This window comes from Onychostoma macrolepis, chromosome 02 (genome assembly GCF_012432095.1).
Source record: "Onychostoma macrolepis isolate SWU-2019 chromosome 02, ASM1243209v1, whole genome shotgun sequence".
Lineage (NCBI taxonomy): Eukaryota > Metazoa > Chordata > Actinopteri > Cypriniformes > Cyprinidae > Onychostoma > Onychostoma macrolepis.
Window position 1 is genome coordinate 19,533,964 of NC_081156.1, and position 26,525 is coordinate 19,560,488.

The 26,525-nt window shown below is 34.7% G+C and overlaps 1 protein-coding gene and 1 long non-coding RNA gene across 3 annotated transcripts in view; one reads left to right on the forward strand and one right to left on the reverse strand.

Moving 5' to 3' along the window:
* On the forward strand, nucleotides 1-11,139 carry LOC131524272 (uncharacterized). The gene is made up of 12 exons (XR_009266965.1): nucleotides 1-276; nucleotides 897-976; nucleotides 1,351-1,473; nucleotides 1,558-1,616; nucleotides 1,853-2,895; nucleotides 3,142-3,264; nucleotides 3,359-3,411; nucleotides 3,847-6,764; nucleotides 7,172-7,255; nucleotides 7,390-7,512; nucleotides 7,600-7,652; nucleotides 7,808-11,139. It is a non-coding gene; the product is annotated as an uncharacterized LOC131524272 (long non-coding RNA).
* The window catches only part of jph1b (junctophilin 1b), a 20,928-nt gene continuing 4,867 nt past the window's right edge, over nucleotides 10,465-26,525 (reverse strand). Inside the window, exons 3-6 of one of the 2 annotated variants that reach the window (XM_058751201.1) lie at nucleotides 19,099-19,217; nucleotides 15,409-16,049; nucleotides 13,104-13,201; nucleotides 10,465-11,350 (exon numbers count right to left, since the gene is read on the reverse strand). In XM_058751201.1, the coding sequence (XP_058607184.1) occupies nucleotides 13,121-13,201; nucleotides 15,409-16,049; nucleotides 19,099-19,217 (841 nt within the window). In that variant the 3' untranslated portion in view covers nucleotides 10,465-11,350; nucleotides 13,104-13,120. Of the gene's footprint in view, nucleotides 12,932-13,103; nucleotides 13,202-15,408; nucleotides 16,050-19,098; nucleotides 19,218-26,525 lie in introns of both variants that reach the window. The other variant, XM_058751192.1, reaches the window with a different exon arrangement.

A 26,525-nucleotide genomic window follows, 5' to 3' on the forward strand; every position in this document is an offset into this window, starting at 1 on the left:
TCCAGTGACCTCTCTATCTAAAGGGGAAGTTTCACAGTTATGCAGTGCATTAGTCTGACACTTTATCATAATTTTGGACGAGTATTTATTAGTTATTTCAGACAGAGAGATATTTATCTACTAGTTTTATTCCCAAAAAAATAACAATTATGATGTTTTTGTATGCGTCGGTATTTATTTTCTATATCGTGGGATTGCCTTGTACATCCTCTGTCTTTTCAGAGAGGAAGTTATTATGCTCCTCAGAGCAAGTTAGCGTTTGGTACAGCTACGAAGGTGAGTTGAATAACATATTTTGTTAATTTGCTGTTATACAACACTAATTGCTGAATTATTCTGTTTGATATATTTAAAGCCTGTATTAGTATTTGACATTTCAACTTAGAGACTCTGTGGTTCAAATCATTTTCAGAAAAAAGAAAGGTTTTCACGGATGTTTACATAGGGAAACATTTCCAACAAGACTATTACTTATAACTTATTTTACAAATAATTGGTCATTTGGATTATCACAAAGGCTGTCTTCTTGGAATACGGAGACCCTAAATGGAAATGGTGATGCAAAAAATATGAGATAGGTGGGAAAATTATATTTAATTGCTTTTGCAGGATTATTGCATTCTCACAAAAGCATTGAAACGCAGTTTTCCCTCCCACCTTAGTATTTCCAGCACATATGTTTTGAGAGGGAATGCCAAGTTTCTCAGGGAAATGCAAAAGTTTTGTGAGAGAATGTCAAAACGTTGAAATATTATTCCTTCCCATCTCATTTTTCCCCATTACCATGTCCTTTTAGGATTTTACCTCTAAGCTACACGTGTACTAAGTTCTGCACAATGATTGTTAGAAGGCATTTTTACTCTTTCCATGGTTCTCTTTGCTCTCTCTTTAATCAGGGCCATTGTATTACTTGTCTCTGACTGGTTCCCCCTGCTCTCAAGAAGTGGCCTTGCACGTTAACATATAGTAATCCCAAGTAAGTTGATGGAAATTGAATAGCCCTACTCCTGAATCATTACATTGAGTAATGCATATACATTATCAGGGTTCCCACTGAACACTTTCCAGGACTTCAAAGACTTTTCTTGGACGTTTTTTATTTAATTATGGTGAGAATAAAAGACAAGGATTAAAGAGAAAATCATATTATAGTATGTATCATTCAAGTATAAAAAATAAAATAAAAAAAATCAAGTAAAAAGTTACATTTTGTCTCTTTTTCCATGAGTGGGAAATGTGTACAATGCGTATAGTCCAATCTATGCTTCATGCAACTTTGAATAATGTTTTAGCTCACTATATTAAAACTGTATAATGCCATTTTTCTTGTTTTAAACTTTTGTTTTTCAGTGCGCACAGTTGCTCGTGCCGGATATCATGCTCGTATTTACGTCAGAGGTCAGCTCTGGTTTGAGTACACACAGCCATATGTTCCTTGTGAGGATGTCAAAATCTGTTACATCATCAAAGGAGGTACTACATGAATATGTTTACTGCACTTTGTTGTTTGTTGTTGTGATGAGGTTGTGGATATGATAGAGTGCTCTTTTGTTTCAGAAACACTGCATGAAACCTGTCTATTTTATTTTAAAAGAAAAGGATTTTTAGCTCCTCAGGTGAGATTTCAAGACTAATGCTGTACCCATTTTATTATAAACAAGATTTTATAATCTTCCTGTCGTTCATGTAGCTTTACTAGTATACTGTCGCAATGTAATGGTCACGTTCTTGATTCCCAGTAAAAATTTTTTCAAAAGTAAATGCAGTGTTGCTTTGGACACCAGCACATGACAAATGAAAATGTAGTGCTTTGGAAGCTATGGAACTAATGTTATTTTGTTTTCCTTCGCAGGGGAAATATGAGATTTACTTGGATGTGAACATTGTTGATGATGCTGAAAGACTGCTGACATTACGTGTTAACATCACTTTGCAAGTAAAAAGTACTGGTAGCAAGAATGCAATTTTTCGACAGTTGGGAGGGCTGTAGGAAAAGAAAATCCCAGCAAACAGAAGAAGGGTCAGAGTCAAATTTTGTGTGTGTGATGTGGTAGAGATTATATTTTCTTGATTGTCTCAGTCTGGACTGTTGTGGAGAGTCATATGGTTTTAATTGTGAAAGTGTAAATAAATTACATTTAAATGCAAATATCCTCTGAATTTACTGCAACATTTTATTTTGTGGCCAAACTTCTTTTTTTTTTTTCACTTCTTTGTTCACATACTTACAGGTACTTAAAGGGAAAAAAACATGGTTCAATCCAAAAGAGAAGTTTTGCAATAATGTAATGCATTGTGTCCTATTGTTATTAGTTTGTGATTTGTTCATATGCCAGCTTTCAGGAAGAAAAACCAATAAAAGACGGAGAAATTTTGCCACTGTTTCATTAAACAAGAACAGCAATGATGCTTCTGTACCTTTCAGCTTTTCTTTGCTACATTGTGGCATTGTCTTCTGTGTCCTCGGCAGAGAAACAATTGGTTTGTTCCTCAGAAAGTGTTAGCATTTGGTACAGCTACAATGGTAAGATCAGTTTTTTCTGCACTTTACTTATTCAGTTTAATCGGTTACCTCAGAACCTCAGGTGCAAGCAAAAGATAAGTGATTGAAAACTCAATGGATGTATAGATTTTGCCCAGAACAATTCTTTCTTCACCGAGACTCTTGCTAATTCAATTTATGCACTAATTACTGTTAATTTTACAAATGATGCTCATAAATGGCCTCTTGTGGGCTTTGAATCTCTTTTCATGATTCTGTTTGATGTCTTTGTTATGCAATTTAAAAAAGCCAATGCTCTCTTCAATCAGGGCCGTTATATTACCTGTCATTGTCTGCATCCCCCTGCTCTCTAGGAATGTCAGGGTACAATATAACGTGTACAGTAATTCCAAGTAAGTTTATGAAAGATGTATGCTCAATATTGATTATATTATGCATATTATATAGCATATACTTTATGGACCTGCCCATAGGAATCAAGCTTCACTATTCACTACCTGTATAATATTTATAACAATAATAATAATTAATTAATAAATAAATAAATAATGATTATTATTTTTATCATCATCAATATAATTTATTATTTCTATTAATTCAGTTTTTAAATGATTGTTTATTTGACTTTTGTAATTCAGTGTTCACAATCAGACGTATGGGATTTCATGCTCTTATTTACTACAAAGATCAGCTGTGGTTGGATCACGTGCAGCCGGATGTTCCTTGTGAAGATCTGAAAATATGCGACATCATCAAAGGAGGTAGTACATATTAGACTGTTTAACTACATTAAAATAGTGGTTCCGCTGTGTATTAATGCGCCTCACTGAGACCACGTTCATGTTCATGTTTTAGAAACACTTCGTGATACAGTTCCAATTTATGTGAGAAAATCTCATGGACCGAAGGTGAGTGATCAACAGTAATGGCTTGTCTTTTCCAATATAAATTAATATTACTAACCTATAGCAAATCTGACAGGTAAAATATATAGAATTTTAAAATTCTTTAGCAACATTTTCTTTATATATAAAACATTTAAAAAAAAAAAAAAAAGTTATATTTTGGTAACTGAGTGGACACTAAAACAGATTTTTTTTTTTTGTTTATATATATATACACACACACACACACACACACACACACACACACACACATATATATACACAGTAGTCAACATTTGAAGTTGACCAAAAAAGTTAATCAAAGTTTTCCTATATATATATAAATTAATGTAGTGTTGCTTTGGATACAAGTACATGACAAATAAAAATGTGATCCTTTGGAGTATATGAAATTTTATTTATTTAATTCATTTTATTTTATTTTATTTTCCATTGCAGGGAGAATATCAGCTTTTCATAGAAGTGAACATTGTCGATGATGCTGAAAGAATGCTGACCTTACATTTTAACATCACTATACAAATTAAAAGTGCTAATTACAAGAATAATTTTTTTCAGCAGTTGGGTGGGCTATAGGACAAGAAAATCCTGTTCTTAATTAGTAAGACAGAAAAGGCAAGATAAGTTTTTTCGAAAAACTTTTTTTCTTTTTGATAGAAATAAATACATTTATTCCACAAGGATGCATTAAAGCATTTATAATATAACAAAGATTTTTATTTAATATAGCACAACTGTTTTCAAAAGTGATAATGAGACATGTTAAATCAGCATATTAGAGTAATTACTGAAGGGTAAGTAATGGGTGCTCAAAATTCAGCTTTGCCATCACAGGAACAAATGACATTTTAAAATATTTTTTTAAATATAAAGAAAAGAGTTCATTTTAAATTGTAATAATATTTCACAATATTACAGTTTTTACTGTATTTTTAATCAAAGAACAGATAATGATTTATCATTAGAATATTTCTTTAATAATAATAAGCGATTGTCTCATTTTGGAGAGTCGTGATATGTTTTTAGTTTGTGAAATGTTTGTGTAAATAAATTACATTTAAATGCGAATCTCCTTTGAATGTACTGTAAGATTTTATTTTGTGGCCAAACCTCCGTTTACTGGCACTTCTTTGTTCACATAATTACAGGTACTTAAAAGGAAAAAAACATGATTCACAGTTCATATCCCAGCTTTCAGGAAGAAAAACCATAGACAAAAGACAAAGAGATTTTGCCACTAGTTTGTTTCATTAAACAAGAACAGCAATGATGCTTCTGTACCTTTCAGCTTTTCTGTACTACATTGTGGCATTGTCTTCTGTGTCCTTGGCAGAGAAACAATTGGTTTGTTCCTCAGAAAGTGTTAGCATTTGGTACAGCTACAATGGTAAGATCAGTTTTACACTAACACTTTACTTAATCTATTACCTCAGAACCTCAGGTGCCAGCAAAAGATAAGTGATACTTGTTAAAAACGCAATGGATGTTTTTTAGTAGGTAAATAAACAATTTTGCTCAGAGCAATTCTTTCTTGACTGACTCTTTTGCTATTTCCATATACATACAAATTGCAATGTCAACCAGGGCCATTATATTTCCTGTCAGTGTCTGCATCCCCCTGTTCTTTAGAAATGTCAGTGTACAGTATAACGTATACAGTGTTTCCAAGTAAGTTTATGAAATATGAATGCTCTATATTAATTATATCGTATACTTAAAGGACCTGCCAAATTATGCTGCACTCTTAACTATTAATAATATAATATAATATAATTACATCTAATAATAAAAATAACAATTATAATTAATATAACATAATATAATTAATTAATTATTATTATTATTATTTTTATTATTATAATTTATTTGCCTTGTTTATTCATTCAGTGTTCACATTCATGCTCTTATTTACTGCAAAGATCAGCTGTGTCTGTGGTTGGATCACGTGCAGCCGGATGTTCCTTGTGAAGATCTGAAAATATGCAACATCATCAAAGGAGGTAGTACATATTAGACTTTACTACATTAAAACATAGTGGTTCTGCTGTGTATTAATGCGTCTCACTGAGACCACATTCTTATTTTATAAACACTTCATGATACAGTTCTAATTTATGTGAGAAAATATTACGGCCTTGAGGTGAGCAATCAACAGTAATGCCATATATTTTCCAATATAAATGACTTCTATGATCAGAAATCCGACATATAAAAACATATACAATTTTATAATAATATACACTTTTTCACTATATGAGACTTTTTTTTACCCACTTCAAAATAAAAAGATATATATTAATGACAAGACACACACACACACACAAAAAAAACGAATAAATAAATAATGACTTTATTTTGTTTTACCTTCTAGGGTGAATATCAGGTTTATATGAATCTGACATTTTTTGATGACCTTGAAACACAGCAAAAAAATATGTTTTGATATCAAGTGAAAAATCCCGATGTTATTAATAATAAATTTTGACACATGGGAGGTATTTCTTTCTTTCTGAAAGTGTATTCTTTTTTTTTTTATCTAAAGTGGATAATTCATATTTATATTGAGTTTTGTATGAGATTTGGTCTCATTAAAGCAAGCCATAAAAAGTATTGGTGCATAGTGTTTTTATGGCTATTTAATTGTAGAGAAATTGATCTGCCTGGGCACTGGCAGGTATACATACACTGCCAGATTGTTCTGATTGTTGATATCGTTGTATTTGACCTGTAAAATAACCTAATGACATAAATAAACTCTTCATTTGTTTAGGTGAGAAGTATGTGTGATCTGCCATGCTTGCTTATGAAAACAGGCATTGGTGTAAAAAAACAACAAAAAAAGCAGCGATACAAGAAATTTCATTTTCGTAATTTCAGTGGACTCTCTTAATGTATAAGATATTTGCAGAACTGTTATGTCATTCAGTATGTTTGAAACATGTATGAAACAGTAAATTAAATAATTTACTGTAAACACTTCATCCTGCTTGTTTTGTGATTTCATCTCATGGCAACTTCCTTTTTTCAAAAGTTCCCTAATCACATAACCACTGGCACTTCCCCCCCAAAACAAACATGCGGCGGGATTCAAACCAATAGTGTTTTACAAAAATGCAGTGCATTGTCAAAAGCAAGAACTGTTTTTTAGAGAATGGTTAGTTTGTAAATTTTGTTGTAGTTTGAATTTTGTACATAACTATTCTGAGAGAGAGTTTGCCGCTGGATAACAGATATGGTGCTTTTGTGCCCTTCAGCTTTTCTCTGTTTTATTGCATTATTTTGTATGCCATCTGTGACTGCAGAGAAACGATTATTATGCTCCTCGGAAAGCATTGATATGTGGTACACCATGGATGGTAAGTGAAATATCAAATACTTCATATATACACACTTAATACATATACATATAAGTCTGGGCTCGGTCAAATCATTCTAATATGCTGATTTGATGCCTACAATTTTTGTGGAAACCATGATCAATTTTTGGGGGGATTCTTTAATGAATAAAAAGTAAAATAAAATAATTTGCAACATTATAACTATCTTTATTATCACTTTTGATTAATTTAACGTGTCCTTTCTGAATGAAAGTATTACTTCCTTTCTAAAAAATAAAAATAGAAATGTCTTACTGAACAGTATGGTGTACATACCAAAACTATTGTTGGAAACCTACATATTAGTAACCTACAAAAGGTGATACATGATAATGTAAAAACAAATTTATTTCATTATGAACAGCTAATACTCTCTCTTTAATCAGGCCCGTTGTATTACCTGTCATTGACCTGTTCTCCCTGCAAACTAGGAGTGCTTTTGTACTCTGTAACTTATAGAGTAATCCCAAGTAAGTTTGTGTTGATTATATAACATGGCTTTATTTTTGGAACAGCCTCTGTTTAATTAAACCTTTTTAATGAAATTAAATTAGCCTAACAACCTAACTTGGACATGACCTGTTGACATTTGCTTGTTTTTTAGTGTTCACGATCACTCGTATTGGATATCATAGTATTATTTACTACAATGATCAGCTGTGGTTGGATCACGTTCAGCCAGATATTCCTTGTGAAGATATAAAATTATGTTACATCATCAAAGGAGGTACGACTTGTTGGAATATGTTTACTGCGTTATATTTTTCCGTGGTGATGCAGCTGAGTTACCGATGAGGTTGTGTCCTTGTTTCAGAAACACTTCATGAGACTTTTCCATTTTACGTGAAAAAGTTTTTTGGCCCTGAGGTGAGTAATCAACATAATGCTTAACCACTCCACAGAAATGACATGCATTAAAATATATACTATAAATTAAAATATATAAATAAAAATACATAATAAAGATAAGATTAAAAGCTGTAATCTTATAGTAAAACAGATTTTGCTATTTTACTTTATAGGGACAGTATCAGATTTACCTGACCCTAAACGTTGTTGATGACCTTGGAAACAAACTGGCAATACAATTCAACGTCACTATGGATGTGAAAAATGATGGCAATAAGAAAAACAAATTCTTTCCACATCTGGGAGGGCTATAGGACAAGCTTTATTTATTTATTTATTCTGTATTTTCGGTTCAGCTTTCTGACCAGATCAAGTGATCATCATTCTAGCAAATCCATCTCAAATGACTGATATTCACACTGTTTGTTTGTATAGTATTTTTAAGAACATTTCGGTTCCGCCACATGGGAAAGGCCGCCCCTTTAGCCCACCCAGCAGCCTGGCAATTAGGAACTTGATTCTTCTTCCTGGATGCATAGCGCATTATCAGCTGCTGAGTATTGTCATTCATTCAGAACTGCCTCCTGTTTGAAGTTTGGACAGACTGAAATAGTTAAAGGAGGTTAAAATAACAGCCTTATCAACAATGTCTGCCATCAGCCGGGAGTAGCTCTCACTCATTTCTTGTAAATGTGTGTTTTGTGAGACATGACCTGCCACTTGATCACAGAAACATGAGCAACCACATAACGTACTAACTTAATATGAGTGTATATGCTTCGCAAGTATATAAAAACAAACATGCCAATACAGTTCTTCAAAAAATGATATATTCATGCATAGCATTATTTTAGCAAAAATACAGTAAAACAGCAATATTGAGAAACTGTTACAATTCAAAAACAGATTAAATATAATTGTTTTATGTAATATAACTTAAAACTTGATGGCAAAACTGAATGCGGCATTTTCTGAATGCTGATTTGGTGCCAAATAAAAATGTCATTATTATCAAATTAAAATAATAATATGTGCAATAATACATTTTTTCAGGATTCTTTAAGGCATGGAATGTTTTAAAAACAGCATTTATTTGAAATGGAAATTCTTTGTAATGTTATAAAAGTCTACTGTCACATTTATTTAATTTCTTAAAAAAAGGTATTTTTTTCAAAATCGGGATATATAGATAGATAGATAGATAGATAGATAGATAGATAGATAGATAGATAGATAGATACATGAACTATAGCCCTCTGTGTATTTCTCATATGGCATAAAACAAGTGAATCTGTCAAGTGAATTCGTCGGAGTGATACACACAGTATGTGTGCTGGAAAGACTACAGCTCTTGTCAAGAGGGTTGGGTGTGAGGTGGCATATTCACAGTGGGAGTGTGGGTGTCGCAGGCCTGACAAGAGAGAGCAGGTGTCTCAGGACAGGCTGACCTCGCAGCTTTGACCCTGGGGGCCTATCAATCTAGATCTAATGGCAGGGAGGGGGCAAGGAGGGGTAAGAATACAGGGTTAATTAGGGAGCCTCCCTATCAAAAAAAAAAAAAAGGAAAGTTGAGGTAAAAATGTTTTAATTTTGAAAACATTAATGGAATACATGACATTTTGAATTTATAAATGATCATCTCTGTGTCCTCGAGCAGCAAAACAAAGTACTTGATTAGACTCTAAATTAATTACTTTACATATTAATGACTTAATAATGTAACATTTTTGCACAAAAAAAAAGGGTTGAGGCATATATGAACATAAAAGAATTTGCTTCTGGTTAGAAGAGCACTGTACTTGATTAATTTCTTTAAAAAAAAAAAAAAAATATATATATATATATATATATATATATATATAAAAAAAAAAAAAATTCAGATCCACTCTGTTCACAATGGCTCTTTACCACAAACCTTTTCTTTAGAAGAAGTGATGACCAGTGAAATATGAGCCGGTGTATGTAGTTTGAGATAGTTGAGGTTTCTCACTGTCTCCTATTCACATGCCACAAATTCTGTGTAACCGATACTGTTTGACCTTGGCAATTCCCATGAAAATATTTCTCAAACTATACAGGATCTAAGTTGGTCTCAACCAATCGGGGCGAAAGACATTTTTCAGAAATGATGCAAACAATGACGCAACGCGCCGAAGATGGAGGAAAGTCCATCAGTGCTGACTGAGCGATGTCATGTAACTACGTGACATACAGTACCTCGGAGTGATCTTCTTCCTGTTTGTGCATCAACAGAGGGTTACTGAGGTAAAATGTCACGTGAGATTAGATGCTTAATGGTTGCGGCTGTTGAGAAACAGAACTTTGTGTGTTATGTCTGTTGGTTGAGCCTCTATTTCAGGCTCTTTCTATATTAACTGTAGTCCACCATAGGATCCATGTTCACATACTAAAAGAGAACAACAAAGCAGCTGGTGGGTGACCTTCCACTCTCTCCAGTGAGCTCAGAGGAGGAGAAAGACGACATAGGCTGGCGCAACTCTCATGGTGCTCAAATACAACCCTCTCCCAGCCAACAGCAGCTGCTTCGCACTATTTTGGTCTTAGGATCACCGCAGCAATCCTCCAGACAAGAAACAATTTTCACACTCAAGGGGGAAGGACTGCTCTAAAATAAAACATACCTGTAAGCCTAGAGAGACAGCATGGAAGTAATGGAAGCCCCCTGTCTGTTCTCTTCTCTGTCTAACAATTTTCTGCATTAATGTGTGTAATCATTTCAAAACTCTTCTTTGTCTAATAATAGGTTATTAGACATGATTTGGGCTGGGTGTTGGTCAATGAAATGGGAAAAAACAATGTCAGGACATGCTTCAAGACTTTGAAAAGTCACCTTTTTAATTATAATTTATATCAATAATTTCCAAAAAATAATATATATCTATATATACGTTTCAGTATCATTAAGGTGTGTGGGACAGTTCATATCAAAACTTTCAGCAACATTTTTCCATGTGTTCAACCTTTAAAATGAAAACAATACATTCAAACCAATTTAAAAATGTTAAGATATTACAATGACAGAGTCAAGCCATTTTAAATACCGTATTTAACCCTTTCGTGCTGTTGCATGTCTTTATTACCCATTTTTTTTTTGCTTTAACATAGATTTAATGCAATGTTTTATCTTGAATTTGCAATTTATGATTCTTCAGTTGTGAATTTTTGTATGGTCAATTTGAAGAGCTACGCTAGATCTGAAATCATAACAGCACAAAAGAGTTAAATTGAATGCTGTTTTACAATAAAACATCTTTAATACTAGCTGTTTTGTTTTGTTTTTTAGAAAAATACAGAAATTGTAACTTTTCTTGGTATAGAGATGAACTTTTTTTGGTAGTGGAAACAAAATGACAAAAAAATCTTTACTGGGTAAACAAATGCCAAATTTTAAGGGGAAATTGTAATTACATCTAATATGTATCATGTCGGGATGGAATATAAACAGAAATAGAAAACAAATCAGAAAAAAAAAAAAAACAGCCATTTACATAGCCAATGAGTGTAAATCAAAGATGTTTACCCCGCCACAAAAAAAAAAGAAATATTTCTTTAAAAGATATTATTTCTTTAAAAATAAGTCTGTTCTATATTTGAAGATTATTCTCTCTTGTCAAATGACAAGCCATCATCCATTCTGATGCTCTTCTCTTCCCTCCTCCTTCCCTCTCACATACTCTCGCAGTCTGACAAAACCTCTGTAAAAACAGTCACCCTGTTACTGCTGAAATTCATGCTTCACACCACGACACATCCATAGCCGGCAAATACACCATGCACGCAGGATCTTTGAATCAATCAGCAAAAGATGCGGTGCTGTAATTTTAGTCAAGGCCATTTAGTGTCCAACTGTTGACTAAATATATTCTGACTTTGTATATAAAATAGATCTATTTATATGTATACATTTGTCATTTAAATACTGGTGCGAATGCACCATGTGCACAATAATTGCAACCACATCCTCATGCACCACCAGACCAAAATAATGGAGAATAACAGCAGATTTCCACAAAAATTCCTAATTACGACAGCATTTCAAAAACCACATTTTCTGAGGTAAACTATAACACTGTTACAAATTCTTTAAAGGCAACCATCTCTACATTCGCATTTATAACCAGTGGGTCGACCTGAATGTATTCAACACAATTTAGCAGGCATAATATTGAGGCAGGTACCGCTCTGCACATGTCAAGTTAAGGGGTAGTGTGAGGGGTTTGGGGGGGTTAGAGGGCAGAGTCTCAGGCCGTGAAGATTAAAGGTGCAAAATGTCACAGTTAGTCATTTCTCAAAAAATAAAAGCCATGCATTTTACCCTAGTACAACATCAAACATACTGCCTATCTTTCAAAAGAAAAAACACACACAATTTTACAATAATACCTTAAATAAATAAATAAATATATTTATATATATATTTTTTAAATCAAACCACGCACTATTTAAAAAAAAAAAAAAAAAAAAAAGCCAATTTAAAAAAATTGCTTCTATTTTTTTTTTCTCCATAGGACATGTTAAATCTTACAGTTCAAAGTGTAACGTGCTGTTATTTTCAGGTTTCATTTTACATTGGATATTTTCATCATCCTTAGCTACAGGTGCAGAAATAAAGAACACAACAGAAAGGAAAACAAATGAAAAAAGTCAAGACAAAGTCGTTAAACCAGTACCATGCACAGGCATGTCATGGATGAATCTCCTAAAACAGGAGCAAGAGATGTTAGACAAGGCTGTAGAGATGGGTAATGGAATAAGACTGGCAAGTGACCCTTTCAAAATGTGCATGGTGTTTCGAACCAAGCGGAAAGCGGACACTGGTACACACTCCTGCTGCCCAAACACACTGGCAACCCACTGCACATCTCCCCTTTAAAACGTCAGTTGGTAAAATAGTAAGGCAGCTGTTCGCTTCCGTCAACTAAAAGTGCATCTCCGAACATATCCAGTTAAGTCCCCCCATTCCACCCCTCCCCTTAGCAGCGGGGTGGACATGCACTTGACTGGGTACGGCTTGGATCAGCAGATTCTTTTTCTTTCCCAACGACTGCTTGCTTCAGCTTTCAGAGCCCAAGCGAGTCACAAATCATCGCCAGAGGAACTGGGTTGGCTCAGGCCGAATGGTCCGGGTTTCGTCTTTCTCCCATGATTTGCTCTAATTCCAGTCGTCCAGTCCTTTGCCTGTGTCTGAGTCTGACTGGTGCCATTTTGTTTTAAAGGCCATTGACGCAAGTGCGGAGAATTAGGGGCCTATGTAGGGCCTAGTTTTCATGAGCTCACTGAAGGGTCGAAACAGTTAGAGGGTAAGTAATTATGTTGAATAACATTCAGGCACAGCTGCAATTACATGGCAAGAGTAAGGTAGACTACATTAGTTGGTGACTGACATGGAGCAAAGATCAGGGCCTATGGCAACCTGCAAAATCCTCCATCTGAATGCGAGAGTCTTACCTGAGTTTAGTGTGCCGTCAAGTGAGGAAATGGACAAAAATAATTGCCAGTCCAATATTTATCAGCATCACTAGTATGACCAATATTGAGTTGGGACCCTGAAGAACCAGCGAAAAAGACAAAGCTGGAGGTTAGCAATTGAATGGCACCTGCTCTCATATAGCAAATGAAAACATTAGACATGCACCAATATTAAAATTGGAATTTTAATACCGAAAAGCTGATAATTATTTTCAAGTAATGGCCAATATTTCATTTATATGTTTAAATATAAAATAAAAAAATACATTTTAAATTAGATACTAAAAACTAAAAACCACCATTTATATAAGCATGCATGATACAGTATATTAATAATACCATACTGTTTATTTTCCATTATTAGAAATGTTCAAATTTATTAGTATCAGTCGATATTGGATATTTAAGTGTGCAGGATCAATTCAATTATTTACTTTAATGGTGCACTAAGCAATTTTTGAAAAACGCTTCAAGCGGAGAAGGAGTCCCAAAACATACTTGCCAATCAGCAGTAAGGGGCATGTTTTGTAATGATAGAGAGAAGAGAGTGCTCAATTTGAGTGCACAGATGGATATTAGCAGATTGACTACAGATAGAGAGAATTGGAAGATAAAAAAGAGGAAAACATCGGAGAAACAAAATATTAAAAAGTAAATATCGGAGCAGCTTTCCAGCGGTGGAGAGTAGTGTTGTAGTCAAGACCACCTAATCCGAGACCAAGACAATTGTACGTTGAGACCAAGACCAGACCAGCACTGCTCAAATTCATCTAAAGGATCCACATTTACTGCATGAGAAATGCCTTATTTTTAATAATTAAATACAATAATAAGACACTTACAGAGCTGCTACAAATCAAATAAAATCTCTAACAAAATGAATCTTTGCACTGCAGTGTTGGCACAGAAGCTGCATCTGAATTGGTACAATTACAAATGCATAAATAATGTTGAGAATAATGTTTTAAAACAACAACAAAAGAAAAAAGTTTATTGAATGTTTGTATAAAAGTTCTAGTGATATTGCTTAATTATATCATATTATAATATAAAATTCCACATCTCATACACTTAAGCACTTAAACTCTCAATCACTTTTTTTGCAACAATATCTTGAATTTTGTGGGTGTCTCTATTCATTTTGGTGGCATTTTTGACACATGGTTCTCAGCCAGGGACTGGGGCCCACTATGGGGCCTCAACAAACTTCCAAGGGGGCCTCAAGATGACTTAAAATTATTTAAAATAAGACAAAACAAGCATTAAAATGAACTAAAACAGGTAAAAATCCAAAATATGTCTTGGTATTTGGTTATTTTTATAATGAATATACATCTTTCTAGTCATGCTAAGCTATAGAATATTTTGGGTGAGTGGAGGGGGGGGGCCTTCAAATATTGTTGTGAACAATAGGGGGGCACTGAAGTCAAACATTTTGAGATCCACTGGTATAAATCAAATAGTTTTTTAAATAGTTATTGATTGCATTTGAAGCAGGAAGTTTTACATTCAGTCACATTAATGATGGTTGTAAATAAATCAGACAATGTACTGGCAATTTAGTGATATCCCCGCAGTTGTGGTCTTGACTGGTCTTGAAACAAAATCCCGAGTCCTCTTAGTCTGAGACCAAGACAAGGCCGAGTATAAATGCGGTCGAGACCAAGACAAGACCAAGACCATCAAAAAATGGTCTTAAGACCGGTCTCGAGTACTACAACACTAGTGGAGAGAACTCAAGGAGCAGGAGGGGCTTGAATCGGACGCCGAGGTTGCGTTGATTTTGCATTGTTTTACACAACTTATCTGTGTTGGCTTTTGTTTGAATATGCTTGTGTGTTATCTTCGCTTGTTTTGGTGATCGTCGTTATGCCAGGGTTGTGCGTGGGGCGGAGATAAAAAAATAGGGGCGAGGTCTTGTTGGGGTATGGGTGTGTTTGTTTTAGAGTTTTCAAATATCAACATCATTTGGCAAAAATCGCTTAGTGCACACTAATAATTTTAAACACTGTTAAATAAATATATACTTTAGAAATCTCGTACTTAACATTATAATGTTGTGATGCCTAAATTCATGTGTAGCACTTAAATTAATTTCTTTTATTTTTTTATTAAATAAATAATATAAAATTTTAAGATTAAGAGAATATAGATGATTATGCATCTGTGAAAAAAATATATTGTGAAAAGAGCATAGTCATATTACATATTATATTGATAGTGCTAAATACAGCCAAAAACAGTCATTTTACTGATAAATGTCATGCATGTTGCAGCTACTTACTGACTCCTCCTCAACAATGTCAGTAGTAATTTCCATGCTGGCTTTCTTAGTTTCTGCTAGGCTCTTTGGCTTCAATGATTCCTGTTTCTTCAGTTTGGGTTCGGGTTTGCTCTCTTTGGCCATTACTGGTTTGGGGGTCGGTGCGCGGTACTGCTTTGCAGGTGGGGGCATCCTGGTATGAGCAGTTGACGTTGCATGGTGTTCTTCGTCATCCGGATCATCAGGTGGCATCATCACCTCCGCCTTCACATAGTATCCGTGATACTGGGAGTGCAGCTCACCGTTCCCAGGGCTGGAGGCATTGGAGGGTTTGGCTACGGGTACTACCTCCTGTTTTACTTCCTGTTTGTCTGATAACCTGGAAGTAGCCTTGGTGACACCCGCTGCCAGGCTTTCGGCAGCAGGGGGCTTGTTTTCTTTGATGGCTTTTGGGGCACTTCTGTTAAAGAAGGGCTTTTTCTTGCTGAGAGGGGGGGAGGGAGGTGGTGTGGGCCCGGGGCTTTGGGAAGGGGACTGGGTTGGGGTCGTGCCTTTGCGATAAAAGTGCGGACTTCCTGAAGGCGATTTCTCTTTCTTTTCTTCTGGTACTTCTTTAATCTCGATGGGCTCACTGGAAAACCTTTGCTTGATATAGTCAGGACCTTAAAAGGGTATAAAAACCTCAGAATTAGTTTACTTTTTTAATTAATTAAAGATTAATATTATATAAATACAAAATTTTACATTTTTATTAGGCTAGATTTTATACAGTCTGAAAAATCTAATTATTACTGTCCAACAAAAAGACCTTGATACATCTAAATACGGCTCAAACCCAGAAACAAAACATCTCAAGAGTGCTGCTTGTGAATATCAAGCTCAGAATAAACTGCCAGCATAACAGATGCAATTTCACATTTTCACAGTCTCAGTCTCTTAGTGTTTATGCAGGGACGGACATTAAGAACTTTGCCACTTGCTTTATGATTGAAGTCTGAGCTTCCAGTCATTCTCCAGACCACGGATATGGCCAGAGTGGCCTCACAGCTGACACAGATGGGCTTTCTAGAACTTGCACTGGACTGTGCCCAGGCTACAAATAAATCACACTGTTTATCAGCCTTTTTACTAAGCTAAAGAACAGCTCATCTGCAGAGAGTCTTGACACCAAACACTCTCAAACAAAACTGTGAGTACATTTCAGAAAAAAACTTTCAGTCCACATTGCTCCCTTGAGTAAGTTGTGTTGACACTTTGTTGAGGCAGAAAAGGTATTTTGATATTTCTAGGAGGACAAATGAGAATTTACGAGCCTGGCGATTTTTATAAAGTCTGTGGGATGGAGGATCTTTAACCTTGTATATTATAATGTGGCTTTTACATATACAAGTAGCAGCAGCCTAATTATTGTGAAATAAATAGTGCTGTCAAACAATTAATCATGATTAATCACATTCAAAATAAAACATTTTTTTTTTTTTTTTTACAGAATATATGTATGTGTACTGTGTATATTTATTATGTATATCTAAATACACACACATACAGTATATATTTTGAAAATATTTACATGTTTGTATATACATTTATATATTTATATTCTTTATATTATATATAAATGTATTTAATATATAAACAAAATATTTTTTCTAAAACATATACATGCATGTGTTTGTATTTATATATACACATAATAAATATGCACAGTATACACACATATATTGTGTAAACAAAAAAAATTCTTTTGGATGCGATTAACCATTTGACAGCACTAGAAATAAAATATAGATTGTTAAAAAAATTAGTGTCTCACTAATATTGTCACGGTGCACACAGCAGGAAGGAACGAGGAGACGAGGATAACTCAAATAACAGTCTTTAATGAATCCAAACAAAGCAGGGCAAGGCAAGGTTGACACAGACAGGAACACCAGGGAGTAACAAGTAGACCAGACGACAACTAACTAAACAGTCAGGAACTAAATACACATGACAATCACAGATAATAACACACATCTGAACTGAATAACAGACAATCACACTCAACAAGGACAGGAAGCAAACCAAATAAGGAAACAAGAGGCGGGAACACATGACACACATGACACACATGAGAGAGGACTGACAAATATAAACATTTGTCATTTTTATCCCAATCCCCAAGACATAATTTCTGCAACAAAATTCTGTAAGGTTATTTTGAATAAAATGGAATTAAACTTGACTAATCCTGGGCAATATTTACCTAAAACATGTGCAGACAACCAAGGTTGTGTGAAATCCAGAACTGAAAAACCGACTACATTTTACTTCATGAGCTGGAGTTTAAAATGACATGGAATATTGAATAACTAAAGAGACATGGTTGATGGGGAAAAAAATGACATGGGAGGAAAACTTCGATTCCAATGTTTTTTAATTTTTGCAAATCTTTTGTGTTCCCCAGAAAAAAAAACTTTGCATTTACTCATAAAATAATATGAGTGTGGAGGAAAAATATATTTCAATACCTCTGCAAACAAACACAACATTTTTGGGGGGAACACAATACTTTTGATTCTTCTCTGTACAATTGGCCATACCCCACAGGTACTGCTTTCTGGGAAATGAAGTGTTCTTCCATCCTGGTCTAAAAAAAAATCATTTATTATTTATAAAATCTATCTGCAGAGATAATACCTCAATTCTAAATAATGCCCAACTCCAGAGGTAACAGATTTATTGTAAACAAATAAAATAACAAATTGATATGCTACTCAAGCTGGTAGCCCTGTTAGCAGAAACATTTGATCTTGTTTAGAAAAGTGCATGTATTTCATAACTTAAAGATATAAGAAAAATGGTTATAATTCACAAACAGCTACCAGAGTTGTAGGGATTCTTTGCACCCACCCAGCAGCTTTAATCCCACTGTGGTTGTGCTGTCAAATCCGGCTAGTGTGCAATTAACTGACAATTGAGCTAATGTAACAGACAATTATTTATATATTATTTATTTATATTAATTATTTAAAATACTTCAGGAAGCAACAAGGATTCTGAGCACAACATAATAATCCACAATATGTAAAATATATTTAGCTTCATAAGCAAGACGTCACTGGCCAGCCATGCAGACCTGCGATTGAGTTGGGGTGGGGATTTAAGGATTCCACTTGGAGCGTTTAGGAATTATCCCGAAACCATTTGGTAATGTATGGACAAATGCCAAAGGCTTTTTGGCTTTAACAAGGCTTTATATGAGCAGAAAGAGGTTGAAGAAACTGTGGCCTCACTGAATTGAGGTTAATGTGATATTATAAATCATACATACATATGCCATGTGACATTCACCAGCTAACGTATCAATTGCTTAGAATAAAAATGAAATGTTATATAATAAGATATACAGTCTACCACACACATTTATAATACTTGACCCTGATGGGGTTTTTTAAATAATTTGCAGGAATTAAAATTGGTCGGAGCTGGGCTCAGAGAAGCAGTAATTTATGCAAATGAAATTCCTCCCCTTCACAACTCATTTACAATTGCATCTGCTTTCTTTGCCTTTGCTTGACAGGGAGGCAAAAAAAGAGACACTTGACCCAGACACAAAGACAAGGACACAAAGGGAGCAATTAGGGAGGGGCGAAAGGGCGTAGAAAAAGTGTGTGTGTGTGTGTGTGTGCGCATGAGAGAAAGCGGATGTGCGCATGGATGGTGGGATACCTGGTTGATAGAAGTTGGGGGACAGTTCTCTGGCCACTGCTCTGGCGATATCAGCGTCCTGGCTGGCAGACAGGGCCGCCTGGTCAGCTGCCTCTGCTTTGGCCCTGGCGTGTGCGGTTCTAGGTAAAGCAAAAAGACAGAGCTGGAGTCAGACAGCTTGGACGATAAGATATGGGAGGAGGGTACATCACTTTAACAACGCTCCTGGCACTATCAGCCGCCGCCACTGCAGTGGCTGCAAGTCCACTGTGCCGCTCACAACAAGCACACAAAGATGCATTCATTAACAGAAGCTAAGAAACAAGTTACTATGCTGTGTACTGTTTTCATTTTCCTATTCACGAAAAGCTAATAGTGTTAAAAATAGAGCAAAATGTGGGCATTAATCAGTTGAAAGAGTACAGGATTGTCCTCTGTCAATATGCAAACATAGGGCTGAGTGACATAGCGCAAAATAAAATAAATAAAATAAAAATATTTGATACACTACCATTTGGGGTCTGCAAGATTTTTTTAAAAAGAAAAAAGAAAATGCCTTTATGCATCAAGGATGCATTCAATTGATCAAAAGTGTCAGTAAAGACATAATGTGAAATGTTCAAAAATATTTCTATTTCACATAAATTATGTTTTAGCTTTTATTAACTATTAAACAGTTATTACTTTTTAACAATTTAACTTTTTATTTAAGAAAAATAAAAAAATAAAAAAAGTATATCATGGTTTCCACAAAAAATATATATATTTTTTGTTTTGAACATTGATAATAATGTTTTTAAGCAACAGATGTTTCTTGAGGAATAAATCAGCATATTATAGTAATGGCTGCTTTGAAAATTCCACTTTGGCATCACAAAAATTAATTACATTTTAAAATATAATAAAATTGTAAAAATATATCTATTTTTACTGTATTTTAGATCAAATAAATTCAGGCCTGGTTAGCATAAGAAACATACTAACCCTAAACCTTTAAACAGTAGTTTATCTTAATATTTTTTTTCCCACATATATATATATATATATACACACACACACACACACACACACACACACACACATCACATTATATATCAGTCTTAATGCTGTAGTAAAAAAAAAAAACTTTTTAGGAAACTTTAAGAGCATTAAAAAAAACCCATTGAAATATTCACAAACATTTATGCCAACTTCAAAACCACTGCAAATATATAAATATTTAATATATAAAATATATAAATATTTTATATACTCCATAATTAATCCATAAACTTTTAAATATAATTTAGTATTTTGTATCAGCCCAACAAGGCCTTAAATAACCCATTGGATTAACACTTGTTAAGAGGATGTTCACATGAGTGAGTGAAGAGAGAGTACAGATGTATGTTACAGTATAAGGCAGGGCTGCCCAAACTCGGTCCTGGAGGGCCGGTGTCCTGCAGAGTTTAGCTCCAACTTGCCTCAACACACCTGCCGGGACGTTTCTAGTATTCCTTGTAAGAGCTTGATTAGCTGGTTCAGGTGTGTCTAATAGGGGTTGGATCTAAACTCTGCCGGACACCGGTCCTCCAGGACCGAGTTTGGGCACCCCTGGTATAAGGTATACAGATTTGCAGTGCCATGAGAAAAGGAAGGCCATCCAAACCTAATTTTAGTTTGTTTTACATTTAGCATTTAATTCATTCTGAACACTTTTGAAGGGTTGCTCACTCCTATCAGTAAAACTAGACTGTTCTTCTTTTAGGCAGTGGCCTACTTAAAATTCCCGTCACATATGCAGAGTAAAATATGAAAATCAGTGCTTTCTCATCATTCAATATTTGTTCAACATTTAACCAATACTATTTTTTTCTTCTTTGCACCAGACCATGCAGTCTGAATGAAGACATAAGTGTCAGCCGGCTGTCATGAAACATTCCAGACAAAGTATCTTTCGAAGTCCATCCACATTACAACAGTTATGCTAAGCTTGCTTTTAAGGGATCATAGTCTTTAACTGTGGGGAGGAGCTTTGTATTCATCACATTCTAAGGAGAGCTATGTGAATAAATTAAATTGAATATAAAGCTCTGGTTGAATGAATTAGCTAGCCTTCTCTTTTCCTTCTTAAAAACAAACTTCAAGTAATAAGATCTGCTCTGTATATATATACTTAGTACAGTATAATTGTAATATATAGCACTTGTCCTGGTGCATAGTATATAGTGTCTGGTGTTCATATAGAGCAAAAGTAGCCCTGTGAGAACGGGATTAATGATTTATTATGGTTCAGCCCAAACCAGTCTGCACAGATCAGCTCCTGAGGAGATTCATCTAGTTCACTGGGCCTCTGGATTTCTGTAGCCAATGAAACATATTACATATTACATACAGCTTTTACAGTTATGCTACTGTTCAAAGGTCTAGGGTCAGTAAGATTTTTTTTTATAAATTAAAGTGATCAAAAGTGACAGTAAAGACCTATTGCTGCAGCTGCTGCAAAAAAGTGCCACTTTTGCCACTACGGAAATAAATTACATTTAAAATATATTATAATTAAATACAATTACACTGTTAGACATTTCTGTAATTTCCACAGTTATTTACTGTATATTACCCAGTATAATACTGCAAATTCCCTTTACAGTAAATAACTGTAATACCCTTTACATCATGGGAATTTTCAGGAAAGCAGCGGGGCAGCGCCGCGGATGAACCCGTGAGAGTGGAAGAGCTCCGGAGAACATCTACGCTGTGTGACGATGCACCTTACGAGAGAATAAGACCTGCAAGCAAGGTAAAAATATGTGTACGTTTCTCTGTGTGTTTGTGTCAGATTTTTGCACACCAGTTTAACCCATAGTAACATTTACCCGTCAACGTGGCGGTTACAGAACTTTACCATGGTAAACTGCGCTGTCGTTTAAAACGACTTTTGTCATCTTATTGAATTAAGTTACCGAATTAAAATTAACGAGCAACGCTTATCTTATATTAACATTAGGTTAACCAATGTGAAATTTAGTTCAGGTGTTAGTAGTTAATGTTGGCCAGTAGCCTGAGATAATAAAATGGTATGTTAGTTAGGTCAAACTAGTTTTATGGCTAGCTGCGTTTTTAGAATTAGTTTGTTATAGTTTTTAATGGAATTTAAGATTTACTGCATTTTTTTGTATTTGTGTTTTAAAGGCAACTGCAATGAAGCATCAAGAAAGACATGAGCATGCCAGCCACCCTGAGACTGATCATTCATGGTAAGAGAACAACTATGGTTTTGAGAGATATGGAGTTTGCCTTTTAAAAGTGTGCCATTTCTACTTCTTGTTTTTCAGAGAAGACATTTCTGTCAAAACAGTTTACTGTAAAACAGTACAGTTTGCAACTGTACATCAAATACAGTTTGCTACTGTAAATCTTAATTACAGTAACTTACTGGCAACAGTGTTGCCAGTAAGTTACTGTAAAAACCCTTTGAAATGTCTAACAGTGTATAATAGTATGATTTTTGTGTTGCACCAAAAAATATATAAATAAATAAATAACATTAATGGGTTTGAAATGACACGAGGGTGAGTGATACCCATTTTTGGGTAAACTGGCCCCTTAAATATATGACTTTGAATTCAATACACATCAAACATTATCTATAGCTTACTACTTATTAGAATTCCAAACTATTTAAAATCAACTACAAGCATGGCTCCTCTAAACACACAAGGCATATATAATATTAACACAATATTAAGAGAGCATCTACATACTATTTGTCAGCCAAGTAATAAGCAGCACCTTCCCTAGGCGTTAATGGACCTAATGTGATATTCTTTGGAGTCTGAGCCAAAGAACATCTCCTAGGCGACAGATGGAGCACTTGCAGAAATTCTGAGGGTTTTAATTTGGCAGTGTCTCCTCACATTCGCCCACTCTATCACACACAAGAGCTCAGATAAAGATGTGAAGAGGAGCACATCCTCCCCGCTTGAGCCCACAGCAACTCAACACGTGTCTTGATTCTGATCTGTCCTGTACAAATGTATATTTCTGTACGTATTCTTACGCTGCTAGATTATATGATGTTTTCAGTGACATGTCTCAATACACTGATAATAACTATATAAACATTCTAGGGCTGCAAATCATTAAAAATATTTAAGCATGATTAATTTCATATTTTTTCTTTAGTTCAAATTCCATATTTCTCAAAATGAAACAACACACAGCAGTGAGAGGAAATCTGTGATGTGTAAGACGTTTTTTCACTGGTCTGCAGCCCTCTAATGGACTGTTTGCATTAAAATTTCTGTGAATGACAGACAGCATTTCACTGGTGTGTGATATTTCACTTCAGTTATAATTCAATTCAGAGAATGTTAATGACTCTTGGATAAAATATTGTCTTTCTGCAAAATGCTTGCTGTGCTGTGGATTTTTGGGTGCGTTTCCCAAAAGCACCGTTAGCCAACTATGGTCACAAGTTCTGCTGAACTCTAATGATAACGACGGAACTTGTGACGGTAGTTGCTTTTGGGAAATGCACCCCTGATCAGTTTCAATCAGCTCTGATGAGTTTTTAGAAACCACAGAACAGAATGAAATTGCATAAATGTGTTAACATTATTAAACTGCGTTCAACTGTTCAAAGTTTTGGGTTAAGCAAGTTTTCTTTTGATCTTTCTATCAACAAAGAATCCTGAAAAAAGGAATTCCGGTTTCCTCAAAAATATTAATCAGCACACCTGTTTTCAAAACTGACTTTCAAAAAAAAGACTGGAGTAATGGCTGCTAAAAATTCAGCTTTGCCATCACAGGAATATAATCCCATTTCTCAAAAAAAATTAAAACAGAAAACTGTTATGTTGAATTTTAATATTATTTCACAGTATTACTCTTTTTACTGTATTTTTGATCAAATAAACATAGCCTTGGTGAGCATATGAGACTTATTTCAAAAACATTTTAAAAATCAAACATTTAAATGGTAGTGTATTTAATTAATTTAATTTAATAAATTAATATTAAAACGTTGACTGACAGCCCTAAAACACATAAAATGGACAGGAATAATACGGATGAACCCAAAATACATAATTTGAGGACTAATAAATCAAATAAAAATAAGTATGCCTTTGGAAACGTGTTGGCATCAAAGTATTTTGCAATCAACAAATCACAACAAAACGCAGCGTATAAAGTAGATTACCATAGAAGAAACAATCCTCTACATAAACTGTTGTTGAGGACAAACAGAAGATTAAGAAAAATGGTTAATCTGTTCAGGTAATCCCATCCATTAAAGCCTTGACCAGATATGCAGGACATATAAATCTCAGATATGAAATCAACTTTTTACAAAAACTGAACCATGGAAAAACGGTTTCCACCAAAATATCATAGTTTCTAGTCTCCTCAAAACAGTATTAAATGAAATGACAAAGAAATACTTGTATATAGATCCCATTTATAATCTACAGTAATTGTAGCAACTCTAATATTTTGGCAGGGATTATGATTGCCATGGTAAAGAGACAGTCAGTGCTGACAGGATAAACGTGCACACATACAGCTCTAAACCTAAGTGCTCTGACAGATGATAACAGGACGCAGACTGTGGCTACTGTATCAGTGACGGCTGCAAGACTATATTCTTGTCAGCGATTGAGAAGCCAACTCCTGCCTTGCCTTATTTAGTCAGGCTCAGTGCTGACACAGTGCACACATGTGTGAGAGAGCACAGGCCTGAGAACCCCCCCCCCCCCACCCCCGCTCTCTCTCTTGCTCTTTTTCTAGACTCCTTCAAGGCAATCAAAAGCCTTCTCAGACTCTCCACACATTCCCTGAACCCTCACAGTGCTTATCACTTCTCTGCGTAACAATCTTCAAAGGCACTGACAGATATTTAATTCATCCAGCAGCTCTGGGACATATTACTATTTCATTAGCTACGTGGACTGTGCAAGCTCATTATAGCAGCTTTCATTAAAATTCATACTCTTTCAGCTATCAGAAAGAAGCACATGGTAATGAATGAACAGGACAAGGACACGGGTTTTGTGCTGACAGAAAGAAGTAAATAACGGCATTAATAGAGCAAAGCAAAACACTTCCTAAGTAAAAAGCCCTAAAACATAAACCTGCACATGAAAAACACAATAAAGAATCACTAAAGGAAAAGTTCAATAAAAAAAAAAATGAATACTATGTCATTATTTACATTTCAGTTGTCTTTCTTTCTTTCATAGAACACAAAAGGAAGCACAACGGTGTAAGGAGGTGTCTCCTGAAATTACAAGGAATTAGGACTGGAATTTTAAGCTTTAAAAAGAATGCAAAAATGATTCAGATGAAGCTTTAAAATAGCTTTGTTTGATGAACAGACCAAAAATTAAGGCCATTATTCACTGATAATCATCAGTGAGTTGTTAACCACTAAGATCAGATCAATGATTAAATTTGCTGAAATCGAGAAGATCAGTCCGATTCATTACACTAAATCATCCAGATCTGCTTTCTGAACTGATTAATTAAAAAGATGATTCATTCTCAAATCTGATATCACTACTAAACTCAGGAAATCTGGGGTGAACATAAAGATTTTCAGCATGCAAATCATATAAAACATTTTTCTGATGCTTTTTTTTTTTGTTGTAATTTTGAGCAAGCCTCAATCCTCATTCACTCATATTGAAAATAGGTGGCAGGATATTCTATATCAATAAATACATTCAAAATGTTGTGTTCCACTGAAGTTTGGGACAGCATGAGGATGAGTAAATGATGATGAAAAGTTTCATTTTTGGGTGAAATGTCCCTTTAAGCATAATACTGTCATCCTAACTACTCTCCAAAGCATGTTGATGAGAGGAAAAAAAGGTGTGAGGAAAAGAACAAAAACGAATAACTAAATGTGTGTCTTAAATTGAAGGAACATTAATGCTAAACAAGTGAGAAACTTCTCCTACACCAGCACTAGCACTAGCATATAAGCTCACATGTCCTCGCATGAATCAGCGGTACCACTCAGCTCACACAACATTATTGAGTCCCTGTTTAACACACTGATCTTCACAACCTGCTTCAACTTGCAAAAATCGATGTGTGCCTTTAGCCAGCTGTGCTGATGAATTACAAGAGTTAAGAAAAGTAGCTTTAGTGGTTTTCTGGAGTGGGAAAACGTGTTGTTGTGTTTAGAAAACAATATCAGGCATTTCCTCCACCATTCCATGTGTGACTTAATCGATAATTATGTGTTATGTATAACAGATATAAAAAGAACTGACATTAATTCAATCCCAGAGGAATGAAACAGCTTTGCCTTTGAAATTTGCGGTTTGATTTACACATACCACCAAAGTTACATAAGTATCTTCTCTGAGCAAGTCACATCTACGCTTAACTTCTCTTCGGAACGTATAGGCCTTTTAATTGTCGTAATGGCAAGCAATACATAAAAATACCATGCTGTTTCT